At 39.2% G+C, this 21085-nt stretch overlaps 1 protein-coding gene across 2 annotated transcripts; it reads left to right on the forward strand.

Annotated features, from left to right (window-relative positions):
* The first annotated feature begins 1466 nt into the window (after positions 1 to 1466).
* DCUN1D5 (defective in cullin neddylation 1 domain containing 5) lies at positions 1467 to 19350 on the forward strand. Of its 2 annotated transcripts, XM_032802234.2 has the most exons (8): positions 1467 to 1803; positions 4203 to 4294; positions 7208 to 7278; positions 7732 to 7823; positions 13481 to 13589; positions 13673 to 13777; positions 14551 to 14653; positions 15487 to 19350. In XM_032802234.2, the coding sequence occupies exons 1-8, from the start codon at positions 1724 to 1726 to the stop codon at positions 15540 to 15542; spliced, it is 708 nt and encodes a 235-aa protein (XP_032658125.1). In that variant the 5' UTR covers positions 1467 to 1723; the 3' UTR covers positions 15543 to 19350. The 2 variants fall into 2 exon arrangements, with proteins under 2 accessions (XP_032658125.1, XP_032658126.1); XM_032802235.2 differs by lacking the exon at positions 14551 to 14653 and having other exon boundaries at positions 1636 to 1803; positions 15487 to 15695.
* Positions 19351 to 21085: the final 1735 nt, after the last annotated feature.

Here is a 21085-nt window from a genome sequence, read left to right on the forward strand (position 1 = left end):
AGCCCAGCAAGCAGGTGCTTGGGGCGGTCAACGGTGAGGGGCAGCACGTCCGGCTTTTCAGCGGCAATTTGGCGGGGGATCCCTCGCTTCCTCTTGGAGCCAAGGACCAGCTGCTGAATTGCCGCCAAAGACTGAAGCAGCGATGGTAGAGCTGCCGCAGATCACGATCACGGCATTTTTTTTTTTTTTTTGCTGCTCGGGGTGGCAAAAATGCTGGAGCAGGCCCTGCTGTAGGGCTGTCACACGTAGCAATATTAAGGATTTCACCCTTTCCAGTTTCTCAGTAACTCTATAGGCTTCCAGAAAAGTTTGGAAACATTTTATCCTGTCTTTGTCCAACTCTCACATCCAGGCTGAAGGATTCAGGAACTTCCTTTGCTCTGGTTTTGTGAAAGGTTTAGTTTACTTCTGACTCTATATTTTAAGGCTGTGACATACATGAGTGTTGGTGTGAAAGTGAACTTTATTTCTTGACCACCATCCCCCTCACAATGTAACTCCATTGTTTACTGTTACATTCCACTGTGACCATTCAACATCATATATCGCCTTTATGCCCATCCCTCTTGCACGGCCACCTCCCTCCTCATCTGTACCACCACCAGCCTGCCAAAACCATCAGGGGACTGCTCCACTGACACTGCTATCCATCAAGGAGTCAGCAGGCTGGTGGTGAAAGATGCAGGGTAAAGCGGAGGCTGTGACTGGTGTCTCACACATACAGCCCAGGGTGGGGAGATGTCCTGAGTGTGGGAAAGTTGTCCAGCCAGGGATGCACTCTGAGCCGGATGAGCTGCCTCGGGCCATGAGCAGTCCAGGAGATCGCTGCTGGGTATCAGGGCAGAATGGTAGCTCCTGGAAGGGAAGCTGCCTGGGAAAGGGAAGTATCAGAGGTGTAGCCGTGTTAGTCTGGATCTGTGAAAGCAGCAGAGAATCCTGTGGCACCTTATAGACTAACAGAGGTTTTGGAGCGTGAGCTTTCGTGGGTGAATACCCACTTCCACTACCTGCGTCTGACGAAGTGGGTATTCACCCACGAAAGCTCACGCTCCAAAACCTCTGTTAGTCTATAAGGTGCCACAGGAACATGTCTACTGCTGCTGGGAAAGGGAAGCCAGTCATTGGCAGAGAACAGGGCACCGTTGCCGTTGGAAGGCTGCATGCGAGTGTTTTAAGGGGAGGGGTCCATGGAACTGGCTACCGCGGCTGGCCGGGAGGGTGAACGAGGCAAAAAGACTCATCATGGGCCGGGGACTGTCCAGAGAAAGGGACTTTCTCACGGGCCCGGTGGGCGGGGAGCAGCTCTGAGGCAGCCCTGGGCGGCCGTAGAGCACCTCGCTACGCTCAGCCCCGCCCCGCGTGGGGCGCTAAGAGGCGTGTGTGCGCGCGGGAGTGGGGGTGTCAGGCACCAGCATTGGACCCGCCCCCTGCTGTTAGTCCCGCCCCTCCCCGCGATTCTGTCACTTCCTGCTCCCGTCCTGCCGTCTGTGTCCGGGTCGCGCCGCCGGGTCCCTCCTTACCCGCCCGCAGCGGGACACGCACTTTCCCTGCCGGGGCAGAAGTAGCCGCCAGCGGCGAGGCCGGGCGGCTTGTGAGGGGAGGGGAACACGGGGCTCCTCTCCTCGGCCCCACGAGGCGCCTGGGGCTGTGCCCTGGGGGGACGCGCCTGAGGGCCCCGGCTGCCTGCAGCGGGGCGGCCCCTCCCGCTCCCCGAGGCAGGAAGATGCCGGTGAAGAAGAAGAGAAAATCCGCGGCGGCGGCGGTAGCGGATGAGACCGGCCTCAAGAAATGTAAACTGGGCAGGTACCGTATCCCCGCCCCCGGGGTCCTTGCTGCGGCGTCGCTAGGATGCAGCGTGGGGGTGGCGTTGCTGGGGAGCCGGGTGTCATTGCTGCAGGTGCCACTGGGCACGTGTTGGTGTCCCAGGGCGGGTGACACCGAGACCTGCTGTCACAGCTCAGCGTGGATCTGAAACGGGCAGTGGCTTGGCGACATGTGTCCTTATGTCGCGACATCAGTTGCCCGTGACATCCCATGGTGTCATGGCGTGTTGGCATGTTGACACATGCTGTCCTGTTGCTCTGATATGGGGTGTTGTATCGCAGCAGGGCGGCACAGCCATTCAGTGCAGCACATAGTACAGTGACAGCTTGACATAACATAATGGGGTCACAGACACATCTATCTTGCATGTTGTGGCATGGTCTCCATGTTTGGCTTGTTCAACAAGCTTGAGGGGACTAGCTTTCAACCCTGCCCCTCTTTTCTGTTCCATTTTGCATAACTGTGCCATTTGTTGGCTTGCTCCCAATATCTGTCTCCTTGTTCAAACCCACTGCATCACACTTGCTGTTCCGTAGATCTGGGAGGCTGGGTTTCATAGTACCTGTAATCTCCAGGTAAGGTTACAGTATGTGTAGCAGAAAGGGAGTAGGGCGGCAGGATTCACAACAAAACAAGGAAGCCTAGAATACCCAAAACAAGTGAGAAGCATCTCATTAAAATGAATGAATATACCAGAAGTCTGCTGAGTATCTAAAGTTCCTTTTCAAAGGCCACTTGTGCTTCAGTACCAGATAAACAGATTAGAGCAACAATTAAACATTATAATACACCCATCTGAAGAAAATATAATAGGAACTAACCAGTATAGTTTCTGTAAAGGGAAACTGTGCCTCACTAATCTGTTAGAATTATTTGAGCATGTCAGTAAAATAGTGAGTGGAAGAGAACCAACTGACTGAAGTTACCAGGACTTTCAAGAAGCCTTTGAAAAGTTTCTCATGAGACTCTTAAGGAAATTAAGTAGCTAAGGGGTGAAAAGCAAAGGATTGTCATGGATTAGTAATTTGCTAAAAGTCAAAAAACAAAGAATACGAATGGAGCAATCAGTTTTCACCGTGGCAAAAGGTTAGCAGTGGAATGCTCTAATGTTCTGTATCAGGGCCAGTGTTTTAAAAAAGATATTAAACTGGAAAAAATTAACCAAAACTCACTGTATGGCTTTGTTTCTTCCTAACTATTTACATTTTTAATCTCAAATTGATAGATGCTTTTCTGCAGCACAGCGTTAAATGCAGCTTGTCATTTAAGGCCTGATTTTACGAAGTGCTGAATGCCTGAACTCCCAGTGAATTTTGCAGTGTTTTATTAGGTGATAAATGTGCCCAGCACCTCACAGCATTGGAACCTTCTTTTCTTGTTTGACACGTCTCATTTTAAAGTTGCCATGAAAGAATTACATAATTCCAAATCCTCTTTTACTGTCAGTTTTTACCTCATTTTTACATAAACTAATAATATAAAAGGATGTCTTCTAAGTTTGAAAGAAGACTTTTTCTAAAGGTGTTATAGTTTGTTAAAGATGATGTGACCACTTCTAATTGAAAGAAATGTAGGTTATAAAGTGTAATCTATATAGAATGATGGACTGTACAGATTTTACCTCATACACATTTGCATGTCACAATGAAGTCATTGGGGTTTAGTGCACGTATGCAAGGGCAGAACCTGATCTTTACTGTCTACATATTGTGTGTGTAAAATTACTGTATTTACCATGGATTGTTTTTTGTTGTTTTCTCTAGCATCCAGACACACTGTGCATGCCCATTTATAGGATATGTGATGATATAAACAGATGTTTACATTAGTAAAAGAGAACAACATTTTTCAAATTTATATATGTAAATAAAAATAGTGTGACTCTCAAAGGTGCTGAACTCTGTGCTTCCCCTTACATGGGATTTGTGGGTGCACAGCACTTCTGAAAAATCAGGCCACTTACCACAGGATGTTTAGTTATGGATTTAGAAGCCTAGCTAGGCACCCAGGTTTAAATATTTGGCTGACAACATAAGAACTATTGCTGTTGCACTGATTTTTTGACAGGCCACATCCTTTTGTGCTCTTGCAAACTAGCAGTATTTTTATATATCAGACAAGGAATATTTGTGATAAATTTGGCAGTGTGAGAGAACTATCTACAACTCTCATTAATGAATAGAATTTATGTGAAGTACTATATCAAACTGCTGCCCCTAAAACAAATTCCATATATGCTGATTGTTCATGAAGACATTTTTTGGTTTGGTTCTGACTAGTAAGGAAGTATTTGGAACTTAATAGAAAATATTCATTTCTAAAAAATGAGGAAAGTGGATGTAACATTTTAGGCATCTTTGTATATGTATTTTTATAAGCTATTGCAGATCGCAAGCCTCTGGTAAAGTGATAAGTGGAGAGGAGCATTTTTCAAGCAAGAAGTGCCTGGCTTGGTTTTATGAATATGCAGGTATGGAAGTAACTACAGACATGTTTAAAATCATATGGGTTTGTTTGAAATTAACAAGCTAATAATAAATTAAAGAAAATTAACACTTGTTTTTTCACGTTAATGTTTGTCTGAATAAATAGGCCATAAGACACATGAATTGGTGTTTCTTGTACAATTGTGTTTCCAGCTAAAAAGTACCCCTCTAACTTCTTTAGAATCCACATCTCTTTCCCATCCTCCTCCTCTTCTACTTGATCAGTACTCCTAAGGCTTATTACTTACCGTGGCTTTATTTAAAAAAATACAACTGTGTTGCATTGTACACAATGATTATCAAGAAGCCATACAAGTGTCCTTCCTATTGATTCAGGGAAAACAAAACACAGTAAAACGGTGCGAAAAGATTCTCCAGACAGTGAAATAACATATGATTATATTTTGCACGACTAAATTTTGGTATTTAAAACATAGTGGGGAGGGTCATTCAATAACACTGTGCATTGATTCATAATACTGTACCCTAAATTTTTACTTTAATTTATGACAACAAACAAACCCCACAAACAGAAAATATTTGTTTTAAACGTTAAAGAAAGTTCCCTTTTTTCATACATTAAGCCTGCTGTGCAGCTGATCACTCAGTTTAACAAAAACTCAGTGTGTTTTGTGTAATTTGTTAAGCACTTTTTGCTGCTTATTTACTACTAAATCGTTAGAAATTGGGCCTTAGGAAATTGCTAATGTTTACAGAGCTCTTCTTCTCTAGGTGAACAATAAGGAGTCTGGTGGCACCTTAAAGACTAACAGATTTATTTGGGCATAAGCTTTCATGGGTAAAAAACCACTCCAGATCCACAAAACCTTATTTCCAAATAAAACTGTTAGTCTTTAAGGTACCACCGGACTCCTTGTTGTTTTTGTGGATATAGACTAACACAGCTACCCCTGATACTTGACTTCTTCTCTAGATTACTGATTAAAATTAATCCTAAATAGTTTCATTAAGTCATTCCTGTTCGCTAGCAAATGTGAAATGAGTTGGTTTTGTCCACTAGGAATTGGATTGAGTATCCGTATCACAACTGACACCAACTGATACTTTTTTTTGATAGTTTCAGCTGAGAAGTGAACTACCTTCTCACCTCTAGTGGTGGCTCGCTCCAAACTACATTTGAGGCGGATTAGTCTGGGCTCTGCCACATCTTTCTAGTGGAAAAGTAGATGTTTTCAATCTCAAGGACTTTTTGGTCATTAAATTCATAGTGCTTTTATGAAATCTAAACTGATGTACAATTTGCAGTTTTATTTTATGGGATCTTGAACTATGTGAATTTATCTTCTATATTTTTAAAAAAAATAATTTATTTATCATTGCATATTAATCAGTGGACTAAATGTTTTAAGGATACAATTAAATGATTTCTCTTCTAATCTAAACATGTAATCTTTTTTAAAAATACGTTAGGTAGAGAGGAAAAAACTGTAATCACAATGAAGTTGCAACCCATTGAATGAATTTCATACATAGTGCCCTTTACAAAGTGCAAGTGTCTGATCCTGCAAACACACTCAAGTACTTCCGTTGAAGTCAATAGGGCTGTTAATTAATAATTAAAATATTTTTAACAGTTTGAGGATTGAATGCTCAACTAGTAAATATATTCCATGCTCAAGAAGACCAGGTACTTGGACAGCAGTGTGCTACCTTGTACTAGATCTATAAACCAGTGGTTGTGCTCTGCAAACCAGATTCGCTTTCCTGGCTGCCAATAATACGCATTACCTGAAAACGAAGTAACTTTCCATATTCTGAATTGACTATGGCTCTCATTCCATTAATCAGCAGAATTACCAAATTTTTTTTAACGAGTTCTGATTCGGGATCATAGCCAGAATACTGCTAAATTAAGATGGCTATAATGCATAGAAAAGTATGTCTCTCTCATTTCCTCCAACGCTATCCGTGTACCCCAAAAAGTAGTAATTTGCAAAATTACCATAGTTGTCCCAAAAACATAACATGCACCCTTTTGTAGTTTGGTAACATGCTGGTATAGTAGATACCTAAGTAATTATCCAGGACCTAGCAAAATGGTATGTAAAGTAAATAGACCTTCCAACAATACATGTCCACCCAGCTGTGTTAATAGCCCGGTTGGAGTAATTGTTTCAACAAACTCATCAGAAATATCTGAAGTACCAGGGAGAGGTTCATAGCAACAGTGTAATGGATAAACCCCAGAATATGTCTGTATGTGTGGGGTTTTTTTTGTTTTTTTTAATATGATGCCAAGTTTGCTGCTTGTCAGAGGCTTTATTATACAAAGGGACAGCATATAGCATAAAACCAAGCATAACAACCCCAGCAAAGTCATCCTTAGATGCTATGTAATACATTTAATGTTATCACACGATTATTATTTATTATAAAATTACATCCAAAATGCTAAATTATCAGCTAAACTGAGGCTATGGACAATTTATTAATTGGTAAATAATTAATTTCATATAACTTGATTCATCCTCTGGAAATTTAGGCTTAAACCATAACGTCAGCAGTATTTAAAAATTAATAATAAAAACAATAGCTACTTGGCCTCAGTGAATGCTTTCCTTGACAAAATAGCTATCGTAGGGCTTTGTTGACTAGGTCAAAGCATGTTGAAGATGACTAAGTTATCAAATAGCCTTTGAGGATACTTTGTAAGTGATAACTGGTACTCTTTACTTTTCATCTTCCCTTGCTTTACAGATAAGGTCATTTTCTACCACAAAGGCTATTGATACAAGTAATGCTGTAATTCTGTGTCAGTTCTTAAATGTAATCTTTTATGTAATATCTCTCGTTTTTATGTATATAACCAAAATTAGCAATTATAGTAATTTGAATGTTATATATAACTTAGACTGATTTTCTTTTTGGTTTTGAAGGTCCTGATGAAGTTGTAGGGCCAGAGGGAATGGAAAAGTTCTGTGAAGACATTGGTGTTGAACCTGAAAACGTAGGTTTTACTGCTGAACATTAATGGAAATTTAAGTAAATAAATTGATAAACTTTTTTGCTTCAGACTAAATTTAAACTTCAATAAGTGAAAGGGGAAAGTGTTGTGGCTTCTTAATTATGGGTTTTTTTCCCTGTATTCTCAAGGTTACAATTGGGGAGGTTTGTTTTTTGGTTTTTTTTGTTTGTTTTTTAAGTGTCAACTAAGTTTATTTTAAAAAGAATAGATATACTTTATTTTCTGAAATGTAGGATTAGGGAAAGATTGTCACACAGAATTCAGTTAGCTTACCTACATTTCACATTTTGGAATCCTTTAAGTCTGTAGCTCAATCTCTTAATTATTTGAATGTTTTAGATGTTTTTGATAAAAATCTAGATATCCATTTGTAAATTATAGTTGTAATTATTGTCTTCTTTGTATACTGACATTTTCCTTTCTTTTTTTCCTTAGATTATTATGTTAGTTTTAGCCTGGAAATTAGAGGCTGAAAGCATGGGATTTTTTACCAAGGAAGAATGGTTAAAGGGGATGACCTCGTTACAGTAAGAGTTTTTTATACATGATATCTTGTTCAAATTTATGTTTAAGGAAGCAGCTATTAATTACCCGTCTCTCAATTTCTGGATAGTATGCAGGCCTGATGATAAAATATAGCACCTTTTGCTCATAGGTCTCCAATTTAAACCTGGCCCTAGTCAGTCACTGGGAGTACTAGACATATGCCATCAAATCATCAATGTAATGATTTCTCTGAAATGATTTGGTGGTCTTGTTTCAGACCCTAATAGACTAATGTTCACTTAGCAAAAATCATATCTTGAAATGTCATCCTAGTCAGCAGACACACGAGTGAGTGGATATGGAGATATATAGTGTTGAGATATATTGGTGGATAATATGGGGAAATTTGCATTATTGCATCCTATGCCAACCTAATGGATAGAGAATTTCAGTATCCAGTCTCTATTGCTGTCAGTCATCTTTATAATTATAGGCGGGGGGCTGGAAATGGCACCTGTGTTTACATTGCCTAATTCTTTCCATTGTAAAAGATTCTTGGGACCATTCTTTGAGAAACTCTCATATCTCCATTGTTCACAGGTCTTTGATATTGTCAGTGGGAAAGCCCTGAAGCTAGAGACGTCTTTCCTTTCTCTCATGAAATTCCATCCAGTTTTTTGCCAAGATACTAGTGAAATCAGGATTTCCTTTCTCTCTGTTGCTCAGGAAACTTTTGACAACATGCCAAGATAATAAGTAAATGTGAACATTCTAAGGCTGGGCTGCTACGGCAACAACAGCACACACTGTAATGGAGATGCTAGGAAGGTGCCAGAGCAGCTGTAGTTTGGGGAAAAGAAAGCTGGGCTCACCCCCCTCATCTGGCACGTGACCCCAGTAGCCTATGCTCCCTGAAAGGGTGTCACATGGGGCAGGATTCTCCACTTCCCAGTGAGTGCTGGGAAAGAGAGAGTCAGCCTGGGGTCCATTCTGTAAACCCACCTGGACCCAGCAGCTCATTTTCCCCCTCAACCTCCAACGGCACCCTATGGGGCAGGAACTCCCTCTTTTTTGTTTAAATTTTTTTTAAAGAACTTTTAAGAAATTGCATACAAAAAACAGTCAAAAGAATGTTGTTTGGGTTGCAAAGTCAAGCACTCGAAAGTTAGGAAATGCCAGACTGAGTTGCCTCTTCAACCTTAATTCAATCCCTTGTGTATATGTATTTTGATACAGTCTTTAATTACATGATTACATACTATTTTTTTCACAGGACCTCTGCCTCAGTCACTGCACAGGATGGAGACACAAGAGGGCAAAATTAAGGTTACTTGTGCAATTATACACCTAACATTTCCTAACTTTGGAGTGATTTACTATGCAACCTAAATAATAATTTTAACATATTAGGTTTTTTTGTATGCAATTACTTATGTTTTGCCCAAAAGTGGACTTTGTAGATGTGCAAGAGATCTTATAGTCTACCTGGAAATTTACATGGAAGAAGAGGAATTTAAATCTGGGATTTTAATTAAGTTTAATTCCGTATGTAACTTTCACTCTTTTTAACTGTGTCTCTTTTTTTCTTTGTTTTTAACCATAATTATTTTAGTCCTTCCCTTTTTTAATACTTCAATTGTTGTTTTGACGGAAACTTATTGATAACTCCTTTCCTTTGAATCATTGGTTCTCCTTTTTTCCTTTATAAATAAGACAATAAGAAGGCACCAGGACCAGGTGGTAGAGAGGACTACTAACTTGTGTAACTTATCTCTTAAGTGATATGTAACTTATCCCTTAAATCAGTCTCTGCACCAGATGATTGGAAGCTAGCTAATGTAAAGCTGATTTTTAAAAAAGGCTCCAGAGGCAATCCTGTCAATTACAGGCTAGTAAGACTAATGTCAGTACCAAGCAAATTGGTTAAAACTATAGTAAAGAACTGAACAACCAGACCCAGATAACAAAATAGGTTGAGGAAGCGTTAACACAGTTTTTATAAAGGGAAATCATGCCTTACCAATCTGTTAGAATCTTTGAGGGTGTCAACAAGCATGTGAAAAATGGTGATCCAGTTGATGTACTGTATTTGGACTTTCAGAAAGTCTTTGACAGGGTCCTACACTGAAGGCTTTTAAGCAAACTAAGCAGTCATGGAATAAGAGGGAAGGCCTTGTCATGGATCAGTAATTGGTTAAAAGATAGGATACAAAGGGTAGGAATAAATGGACAGTTTTCACAATGGAAAATGGTAAATAGTGGCATCCTGCAAGGATCAGTACCGGGACCTGAACTGTTCAACAGATTCATAAATGAGCTGGAAAAGCAGGTAAACAGTGAGATGGCAAAGTTTGCAGATGATACAAAATTACTCAAGATAATTAAATCCAAGCTGACTCCAAAGTTACAAAGGAATTTCACAAAACTGGGAGACTTGGCAACAAAATGGCAGAGGAAATTAAGTGCAAAGTAATGCACATTGGAAAACATAATCCCAACTGTACTTACAACATGATGGGGTCTAAATTAGCAGTTACCACTCAAGAAAGAGATCTTAAAGTCATTGTGGATAATTCTTTAAAAACATCTGCTCAGTGTGCAGCAGCAGTTAAAAAGAGCTAAGAGCACGTTAGGAGCAATTAGGAAAGGGATAGACAATAAGACAGAAAATATCATCATGCCACTATATAAATCCATGATACACCCACACCTTGAATGCTGTGTGCAGATGTGGTCATTCCACCTCAAAAAACATAAAAAGTGGAAAAGGTACAGAGAAAGGCAACAAAAATGAGTGGGGTGTGGAACAGCTTCCATATGAGTAGAGACGGAAAAAGACAGGAACTCTTCAGCCTAGAGAAGACATGACTAAGGGGTGATATGATAGACCTCTATAACATCATGAATGGTGTGGAGAAAATGAATTTAAAAGTGTTATTTACCCCTTTAAATACCACAAGAATCAGGAGTCACCAAATGAAATTAATAGGCAGCAGGTTTAAAACAAATACAAGAAAATACTGCTTCACTCAGTGCAGCTTGGGGAATTTATTGCCGGGGATGTTGTGAAGCCCAAAAGTATAAATGTTTTAAAAAAAATTAGTTAAGTTAATGGAGGATAGCTACATCAATAGCTGTTAGTCAAGATGGTTCAGCAAGACAATCCCACGGTCTGTGTGCCCCTTAACCTCCAACTGCCAGATGCTAGGATTAGATGACAGAAGATGGATCAATTGAAATTGCTCTGTTCTGTTCATTCCCTCTGAAGCATCTGGCATTAGCCACAGTCTGAAGACAGGGTACTGGGCTAGATGGACAATAGGTCTGACCCATTATGGCCGTTCTTATGAGCATCATTTAACTTTCCTTCCTGCTTATTTCCTCCGCATCATCACCTCTCCTTCCCTTCTTCTTTAGCCCAACAGAAAGTAGTACATTTAATGTAAAGGAAACCTTCCACCAGTTATTTCATTCAGTTGATCATCTGACATTGTGGAACCTCTAGTGCGACAAAGATGGGCTTCTCTGCTACTCTCACTGCAGCTGTACTGTGTTCTGTGGTCTAAGGCACTTTATAAGCTGTCCACTAATAATTTGGAAGAAGTTGAAGGGACTGCTTCTTTACGTGACTGGAGAAACAGGCAGCATGGATTCAATCCTCAGTGCACTTCTGTTCAGTTGAATCAACCATGGTATAGTTGGAGGTGGGAGCTGCAGAGAGGCCTTCTCTCTCCCTTGCAGATGGAAAAAAATGGTTCAAATAAAGCATATGTATGTCAGTACCATTTAAACCTTGGAGTTTTATGATATGGGTGGTGGTATTTCGTTTTGTGGGAGTACTGGACACTCTAGCATAAAGCTTTGGTTTTTTTGTTCTTTTTTTAAAAAATCTGGTAGATAACTAACCAATGAGAATGTGGTGACAGACTGCTTTTGTCCAAAAATCCAGGTTCTCATCTCTGTGTAAGGTGTCTACTTTCCTCTGACGCATCACTATATTACTAAAGGCAGGATATTTGGCCCAATGGACAATGATTATTATGGCATTTTCTATGTGGAGTCTGCCTTACGTAGCCCCCAAAATAGAAGTCAAAGTACCACTCATTCTTGGTATTATATTGGCTTACATATTGCATACCTATATGTATTGCAGACATATTTGTTATATTTTAGTTAATGTCAGGACAAAGGTTCAAAAATGAAAGAAACAGGCTTGTTATGTATGCATCTTGGGTTTTTTAAATTTAACTATACTGTATTCAAATTTAGGGACAAGTGTCCAGAGTGAAAGTTGACAAATACATGGTTTAGGTTTTCTTGGGAGGATAAATAAAAACTGAACTAATTTAGATCTTGTTATTATTTATGTAGGGGCTCACCATATTTTACAAAACAAATAAGGCATGGTTGAAGTTAACACATGTTAAGTGTAAAATTAGTAATTTTTGTAATGTATATGTACAATCTGTTTTATTATTTACTGAGCACTGATCTCTGTACTCTACAGATTTGGCTCAGGGTCTGTGCCATTTTGTGTAGTTTCTAGTGCTCTCCACCAGCAGCAGAAGGTCTGCCAGGTAGAAGTTGTGACAGAGCAAAATGTCAGCAGTATTCTTCCCCTGGGAGGCATAGAGTTAGCCAAATCAACCCAAAGTAGGAGATGCTCGTTGGGAAGGAGGCGCATCATCTCAGCAACATGCACTGCAAGACTCCTAATGGCCTCTCTTTCATGTATAACCCCTGCAATAGAACCGCAATGGAGTGCAGAGTTAATATAGCCAACTGCTCTTCTTTGAAGGGATTCACTTTCACAGGTGAAAATTACCCATTCTGTGCCAGTGTTGGTGAATCTTCTAGCCCAGACACTTTTTATTTTTTTAAGAGCCATGTTAGAAAAATATTTCCAAAGCTATTTTTAACAGAGCCAATTTCATGAGCAATAATTTTTATACTTGTAAATTCTGTTCTGTAATTTTGAACCACTTTTTTTCTGCCAGTCCCAGTTTAATGGGCACTGAGCAGTTCATGCTGTGGTATTTGCTTTCAGTTAAGTCATTAAAAAAGGCTCTAGGACATTTTGCATAGTGCTTGAGCAATCCTGCAATTCATATGTATAACTAATGAAAATTTGTATATGCAAGGTGTGCAGCATAGGGTCTTTACTTACAGCTAGATTTTGCTGCACTTACTGACACTGAACGGTACCTTACTCCAGAAGGCTTGAAATACTTGCAGAGCAAGCACTGGTTTGCTAAACCCAGGGCTGTGAGTTCAAAAGTTGAGGGGGCCACTTAGGGATCGGGGCAAAAATCTGTCCGGAGATTGTTCCTGTTTTAGATAGACAAATAATCATAGATAGATTGGACTAGATGACCTCCTGAGGTCCCTTCAAACCCCAGTATTCTATGATACTAAACAAGTAAGCTTCCAGAATCTGGTCCATAGTAATTTAAAAGATTGTACTTTGAATAGTAGAAGAAATGAATTTAAACTGTGTACTTGGTAAACGAAAGTCTGTTTACGTGACCTGAGCATCCCTAACATCAGTGACTTGTGAATGATGAATGCTTCTGAAAAACAGGTCTATATTACCCTCTGCAAGCATATTTGTAATAGGCGCGAACTTGACCCTTGCATATAGGGTTTTTATTATTTATTCATTTATTTATTTAACATTATTTATTTGGTTTTGTTTAAGGTGTGACTGCACAGAAAAGTTACAGAGTAAGTTTGATTTTTTGCGGTCACAACTGAATGACATTTCATCCTTTAAGAATATCTACAGATATGCCTTTGATTTTGCAAGGGTAAGTCTGTCTGATCATTAGAACATTTGAGTACAAGTTCCTTTATCAATTTTTCCTAAGTGCTCCTTTCTTTGTAATTTTAGGATAAAGACCAGCGAAGTCTTGATATTGATACTGCAAAATCTATGTTAGCACTTCTGCTTGGAAGAACATGGCCACTGTTCTCAGTATTTTATCAGTACTTGGAGGTATGCACTCTGTTATTGTTTTAAAAAATAAATTGTCTCAGCCGCCTTGAGGGTGACATTACAATGTGCTGCTATAAGAAGAGGTTTTGAGGATTGTGCACCTCTGTGTGAGGGTATAGCTATATTGATCCTCCATTGCACCTTGATTGACACATTTATGAAACAGTAACAGCTTCTGTATATCTCAAAGGAGAACTTATTTTTCCTATCCTCTGCACCCTCTCAAGCCCAAGGGAGCTGTAATATAAGTAGCTGAAATTTCTTTCTTCTCATATCGGAAGGTAAACTTGGAATTAAATGTGCCTCTCTACCACTTAAGCCATTACATGACCCAAAGTGAGTATCTTTGGGGACTCTACTTTAGCTCATAGCCTGGAGGGAAGGAGAATCCCTTGCTGAATTTGATTCAGGGCAAGATGTAAAATACACCCTTTTGTCCAAGCTTCCCAATCACAGACACTAGCTTCTCCTGATATTTTTATCTTCTGGATACTATTCACAACTAGTTTCCTCAGAGAAACTCTCTGGCTTCTGCAGAGGGTTGGAGAATATATCCCCCCTAATCTTCTGTTTGTTTTTTCAGCTGGTGTTATATGCCCTGAGATATCATTTCATCAAAATGGTGAATTGATGAAATAATGGATGTCAGTATCCATTAAGGGAATTGTGTACATTGGGAAATAATTCAAGATGAATCTAGTAATACTAAATACAAAAAACTAAAGAAATATTTTTATCAGATTCCCTGATTAAATATATTTTATTTTTCTTAGCAATCAAAGTATAGAGTTATGAACAAGGATCAGTGGTACAATGTGTTAGAATTCAGCAGAACTGTGCATGCAGATCTTAGCAACTACGATGAAGATGGTGCATGTAAGTGTTCATAACATTGTTTATTCAAGTGTAGTTTCAATATTCCTAGTTCCCAGAATGGAGGAATAAATTTAAGTTCCATGAAAGAAAACTTTACTTTAAAGTACAAAATATAATTTAGAATAAATCTAAAGAAAAACTGGCCCGATGGTTTACAAGCAACAGGCCAGACCATTAGCAGTTGTTAATTGATGTAGCTCCCTTGAAGCACAGATTGCTGTACCAATTTATAGGAGCTGAGGATCTGATCCTTTGTGTTCAGCTGCTACATGACACCCGGGGTTTGGACACAACCTCTCTTTTGAGCCAGTGAATGCTGGGCTCCAGTTAAACTGAAGCAGCATCATTCCCCAAGGATGGGAAACTATCTGTGGTTTTCTTCCAGCCAGAGCTAAAGTACAGTCAAGTATATTACATCTTTATTGAATAAGGCATCTCATATTGCTCCTTATTCTAGACAATAGCATGCAATTTTGAAATCTTTAGCAAAAGGGAATTCTTTAGCCTGGTTTGTAGCATAGCTCTATTAAGATGTTAATTTAATATCATCTTACTAATTTAATAAAATCTACACAAACTGTCAAATGCTCTATTTTAAAAAACAAACAAACAAAACTTCACCTTCTCCAGCCCCCAAATACAACTCTCATTCATCAGTTTCTGGTGTGGCATAATTTTAGTTATCTTAAATTCTTCATAAACATTTGATCATAATAATTGACACTGAACACTACCTAGACTAAAAGATTTATCTTTTTATCATTCAAGAGGAGATTAAAAAGTAGTTTTTTAAAGGCTTTGCATCTTGTAACTTTGAACATTGCTATTTCCAGGGCCCGTTCTCCTTGATGAATTTGTTGAGTGGCAAAAAGTTCGTCAAGTGTCATAGCAAGAACTTTGAAGAAAATGCAGAATTTTTTGATGCCCACCTCTGTACAAACTAATGAGACAAAACCAAGGGTTGCATTTTCATGCTTATGAAAGACTGTACAGTGATTTTTTTTTCCTTTTTTTTTTAAAGGAAGTTTTCTTGTTACATGTGATATGGGCATTGAACCACACCTCTTCTGAGACTGAAAGTTGGAGTTTGTTTTTGAGTCTTATGTTTATAGCATTTATTTCAGAACAATAAAGATCCAGATTTGTGACAAAGGCCTAAAAGTGAAGGATGTCCCTTGAGTGTGAATGTGGTGTCTAATTTTGAAATTCAAAACTTCAGATTTTACTTTCTTAGAAATGCCCTTTGCTATGAGTTGTGTGGTTTCTTTTAAATGTGCTTAACTGGCACTGTAGTGTGCTGATGGTTTGATTGTCTTGTGCGATACAAGTTAGAAGGAATGACTGTTGATCTTAAGCTCTGGGTGGTATTTTATTAGTTTGCATACTAGTATCAGACATGGGTTGTGCCACAACATTCATCTCCAGGTGGAGAAAAAGGCCTTAAAAATTCGTTTTTCTACACTACTCAGTCAGGGCTGTATCATTTAAAAGCATGGCCATTTTTAAAAAGTCGTATGCGCATGGCTCCATATGCTGTATAGCTAGAAAATAGTCACTTGTATATCAAACGGTACTAATGTTAATGCTGTTTGGTACAACAAGGCAGCTGGACATTCTTACCACAGTTTAGTCTCTGGATTGCTTTGAGTGAAAAGTGCAATTTAGATTTTAAAAGGGAAATCTGAGAACACCTGATGACTTGGCTACAAGGCTAATTTAGGTTCTTATACATTGGACTAGATGCATTTACAAAGGTGATCCTCTTAACTATTGTTCCCTGAAGGTTTTTTTAATATTTAAGGCCAGAAGGGACCATTAGATCATCTAATTTGTCCTCCTGTATATCGCAAGCCATTACATTTTCCCCAGTTACTCCTGATTGATCCCTATAACTGCTTTCCATTGCCTCATTTTGGCATCTGATACCATCTCACAGCATTTAAATCTGGGGGACTGGTATCATTATACTTTCCTATCAGTCAAGATGGATGCCACATTGAAGTCTTGGCGTACTCGTGAAGAAAAAGGGGAGAAGTTTAATGAGAAAATGTGGAAGTCTGGAATGAGTGAGGGAATGAAGCATTTGTGACCCCTGCCTTATTATATTATTATTTATACTGTAGTAGAACCACACAGCTCCAATCAGTGATCAAGGCCCCATTGTGCCAACGCTGTAAATCAAAAAGAAAAAAAAAAAAATAGTGTGCTCCTTGGGGCAGGGATACGCTAGCTGTGACTTGAAGATCTTTGCCTCAGGAAGTGATAACTCTTTTGCACACATTCTATCCAGGCTCAGGAAAGACAAGGCAAACTCAAACCTGATGTAACTTTTTTCCTGTTTCAGTAATCTACTTTACAGTAGACAAAAAGGGAAAATAGTGTCTCCATGTCTTGTTGTTCTACATAGAGAAATGTTACTCTTTCTATAGATTTTACCTACTGTTCAAGAGGCAGGAGACAATCGAATGCACAGCCAGTGCTGTGCTGTGAGCAGTCGTATAGGGAGTCCACTTTATACTGGAGATTTATACTGCTTTTATGGCTCTGTCCAAGTGAAGAAGCATTGCAAAAGAATTGAAAACACTTCAAGCTTGCTATGCTTATAGGATGGCTCATCTCCACACACCAGCACACAACAGATCACTCACTCACTCACCCTCTCTCTCCTCCCCCCCCCCCCAGCTGTTCTAGACAATTTTTTCCGGCCTTTTACAAAGAAGACCTTTGCTTAAGTCCAGCTAATGTGGGCTGTCTACAACATTCTCTCCCAAGAATGAAAGCCACACGTTCTGTATTTGCTGGTATTTCTAACTTCATCCACAACACCGTGCCTTTTTGTTTGGAAATTACCCTCTATCTCCTGCAGAGAAGCAGTGCCAAGTCCTTTGAGAGAGTTATTTCAGCAGTCCCAGAATGCATTGACAGCAAGGGTTATAAGGTATGTGGGATGAGTATGCACCAGAAAAAGTTCTAAGGAAGAACAAAAACTGCTATGTAGGTGCCTTGAACTGTTGGAAGAAGCAAAACATGAAATGAATTCTTGAAGTTAAGCAAGGATATCATTACCGGGAGTGTGTTCAGACTGTGTGAGGCTCAGAAAGATTAACTCTTTTCCAAAAGTCTTGGAATACAGATTAAGACATTAAATGTTTGTAGTGTGAAAAAAATTATCCTTGTAAGTAATTGGGAACTGTTGTGAATTCTGTTTAAACAAGATGGTCCTAGGAGGTGGTAATAGTGTGAAATGGAGTGATGCATCTGCCAGTGCCCAGGTGTTTAAATATCATTTGTATCTCAACATTAAATATATCTGAGTGTCTTTATATCTCTGAAGTTTTTGTCAGTATTCCTGTAATAAATCCATATTTCAGGGATTTATAACTTGATTGTGTGTGGTTGAAAATCATATGAATTACTGTATAACTACTTAGCCTGGGAATGAATGTATTTAGACTTCTAAAAAATCAGTATAATTTTTCAAATTGAATAAAACAGAAGCAGGTTTTTAAAGTTATGTTTGTGTGCTAATAATTGCAGTCGGGCTTGTTCTTTAAATGTGAACTACTGGCTTGCACAGTTTAAATGTGGACTTGTCACTTTAGCTGTTGGAGGAGAGAGTACTTAAACCTCTCTACATCTTATTGCAGATAAGTGCCAAAAAGGCTACTAATGTATTTCCCTCACTTGTGTGTCCATGTCCACAAGCCAAATCTGAGTCTATCTAAATGCTTTAGTCTCAGAATTTAGTTTTGCTTTGCTCAGGAGCATTTCAGTCAATGGATTAAAAATCTACAACTTTTTCATTATATTAAAAAAAGATAATTTACAAGTAAAATGCATTGTCACATTTATGACAATAAAAGCAAAGAAACGTAAGTAGAATAAAATATATTGTCTTCCAAAACCTAATGATGATGATGATGTCTCTTCTGTGGTATTCTGAATAGAAAGCTCCCCCTCAGTTCTTATGTTTTCAGATAGTTCCTTTTTATATGCCTTGTGTGGGTAATGTTCAATTTTCCTATTTCATAACAGTTCATATTTATTTTTTAAAAAAATAAATGTTCATAGTGAGGAGGACAATAGTTCATCTATTTAAAGACTTGACCCATTATTTAAAAGTCATAGTAATTAAAGGTTTAGCTAGCTATGTGTTCATATAATGCAAACACTTATTCACATGCCTAACTTTATGCTTGTTCATAAAGTTCACTCACTTAAGCATAAAGTTAAACCTGCATGTGTGTTTGCAAAATTGGGATCTGTGTTAGCTCTTTGTATCATATCTAACTTTACCATTTAAGTATCTAATCCTTTCCTAATATGACTTTGTAATTTCACTTGTTTATATGGTGGAATTGTTTACATTAGGATTTGATTAATACAGATACAAACTTGTTATAGGTCACATTGTCAGAGGGGGGTATGTCATAGACCATATTTGAACTGTTTTGTTATTTCTTGGATATCATTGTTTCACCTTTCCAAAGTCTAAGCAGAATTACTGGTAGTGATGACAACATGCAATTTTCAACAGGGACCATAAATTTAACTAATGTTTCTGATGTATTTTGTTTTCAAAGCTAGTGAATAGCTTTGTGCAAAATGTACAAACTTGTCTAAGTTTGGCCTTGTTAAAAATGAAGAATAAATATAACTTACATACTAGGGCAGAAAATCTGTTCCTGCTTCTGTCATGGTGCCTCTGTATCAGTTATTCATTTGTGTATATTCCACCGTGTTTAAAAACAAATATACATTGTGCTAAAACACAGCTTTACTGAATAACTTCTCTGTCTCTACCTGAGTTGCTGGAGAATAGAGATTTGTTCTCAGATAAGAGCAGCAAAGTGACATGTCAACTTCTGTAGCAGGCACTTAATCTGAGTAAACAGTTACTAGATAACAATTATTGTCTCTACAAGTGCTGCTAATAATCATCCCATATGTATCACATACTGGACCAGATACCTTTTGCAACAAGCAGCTCCAACTTCCACCCTGGAAAAGGAGCACTTCATCTGATTACCACTCTATTCTGCCATGTTTTTCAATGCACTTTCCCATATACCCTTTTAGTGTCTTTTCTGGGAAGGAACTGAAACAAGGATCCAGCCATCTGGCTGAGTTAGAAACATTTGATTATCTGCCTCTTCAAGATTCTGACAAATTTGTACATATAGTTTCAAAAATAATCTTTGAGACAAGGATCTTGCATGACTAACCGATTAATTCCTGCTGTATCTTGTGTTGGCACCTTCATTCTGTCTTACAATAGACACTTGCATATTGCTTAAGGTAATAGGACATGGTTGGGACTAGACATACACTATTATATTGACTTCTAGGAAAAATCCTGCACAGCTCAATAATTGTGAAAAATTGTGTGTGTCAAGTACACTACTGCCTCCCATCCCCTGATACCCTATCCAAATTGAAATTGGTGAAGTATTTCCTCAGCCATTCATGTTAGGGTTTTTTTTGTTTGTTTGTTTTTAATATATTTAACATTATCTTCTAAAAGTCTTGAAGGCAAATATTTTGTAATTATGCCTCTATATATAAGCAAAGCTACTCTATGACCTGTTTACTCAATGGAGTGCATCAAGAACACTTTGCTGCTTGACAGTTGATTGGACTGTTAATGACATACAGGCTGCAGAGCCAGAGGCAAGAACTCTCCTCTACCAAGGCTCCTTACAAGACCTTTCTCAGCTATTAAACAAGATCCATACCACTACCCCATGTTCTTCATCCTCTAAGCTGGGGAGGGAATTTGAAGACAGCTCTTCATTCCCAAATCAGATCAGTGGAAGCTGCTCTGTAAAACTAGGTATGTCAAACACATTGTGATCTGCCAACATTATATCCAGTACTGTTTACCCCTTGCATTTCTGTAACTGTCATAATTGCATTTTTTTGGCTTCAGAGTAACAAGTAAGGTGATGATTTAGTCACCCATTTTTAGTGTAAGTCATATCCATGACTTATACTAAAAATGCTGTGATTAAATGGGGGGCAGGCTGCTGCTGGGGAATGGGGTGGTCATGGCTGGGGAGGAGAGGCGGGACCAGCGACACTAGCTGCTGGGGGCCGTGGACCGCAGCTGCTTCTGTGGCTGGGGCCAGCAGACCACGGCTGCTCCAGCCAGCCGGCCAGGGACCCCTACCTGGGGCTGCAACTGTGGCTGCTCTGGCCAGCCAGCCAGGGACTACTGCCTGGAGCTGCTGGAGCAGCAGCTGGTGTGGCTGTCCCACTGGCTACCTGAGTAGCTGTCCCCAGAGCCAGCTGATTGGGTGGCCCTGGGTTCATTTTCACTGGCCCCTGCAGTGGTTGCAGAAAGTCATGCAATCCATGACTTCCGCAATCTACGTAACAGACCCGGAGCCCTAGTAATAAGTACCGACATGTTAATTCTGTCCACTGTTGTAG

This window comes from Chelonoidis abingdonii, chromosome 1 (genome assembly GCF_003597395.2).
Source record: "Chelonoidis abingdonii isolate Lonesome George chromosome 1, CheloAbing_2.0, whole genome shotgun sequence".
In the NCBI taxonomy this organism is placed as follows: domain Eukaryota; kingdom Metazoa; phylum Chordata; order Testudines; family Testudinidae; genus Chelonoidis; species Chelonoidis abingdonii.

What these genes read in the sequence shown, in the direction of transcription:
- DCUN1D5 (XM_032802234.2), top strand. Translation starts at nt 1,724, where the DNA reads ATGCCGGTGAAGAAGAAGAGAAAATCCGCGGCGGCGGCGGTAGCGGAT. An exon ending in AAGGGGATGACCTCGTTACA is followed by an intron (nt 7,824 to 13,480) that starts GTAAGAGTTTTT and finishes GTTTTGTTTAAG; the next exon opens with GTGTGACTGCACAGAAAAGT. An exon ending in CTACGATGAAGATGGTGCAT is followed by an intron (nt 14,654 to 15,486) that starts GTAAGTGTTCAT and finishes TGCTATTTCCAG; the next exon opens with GGCCCGTTCTCCTTGATGAA.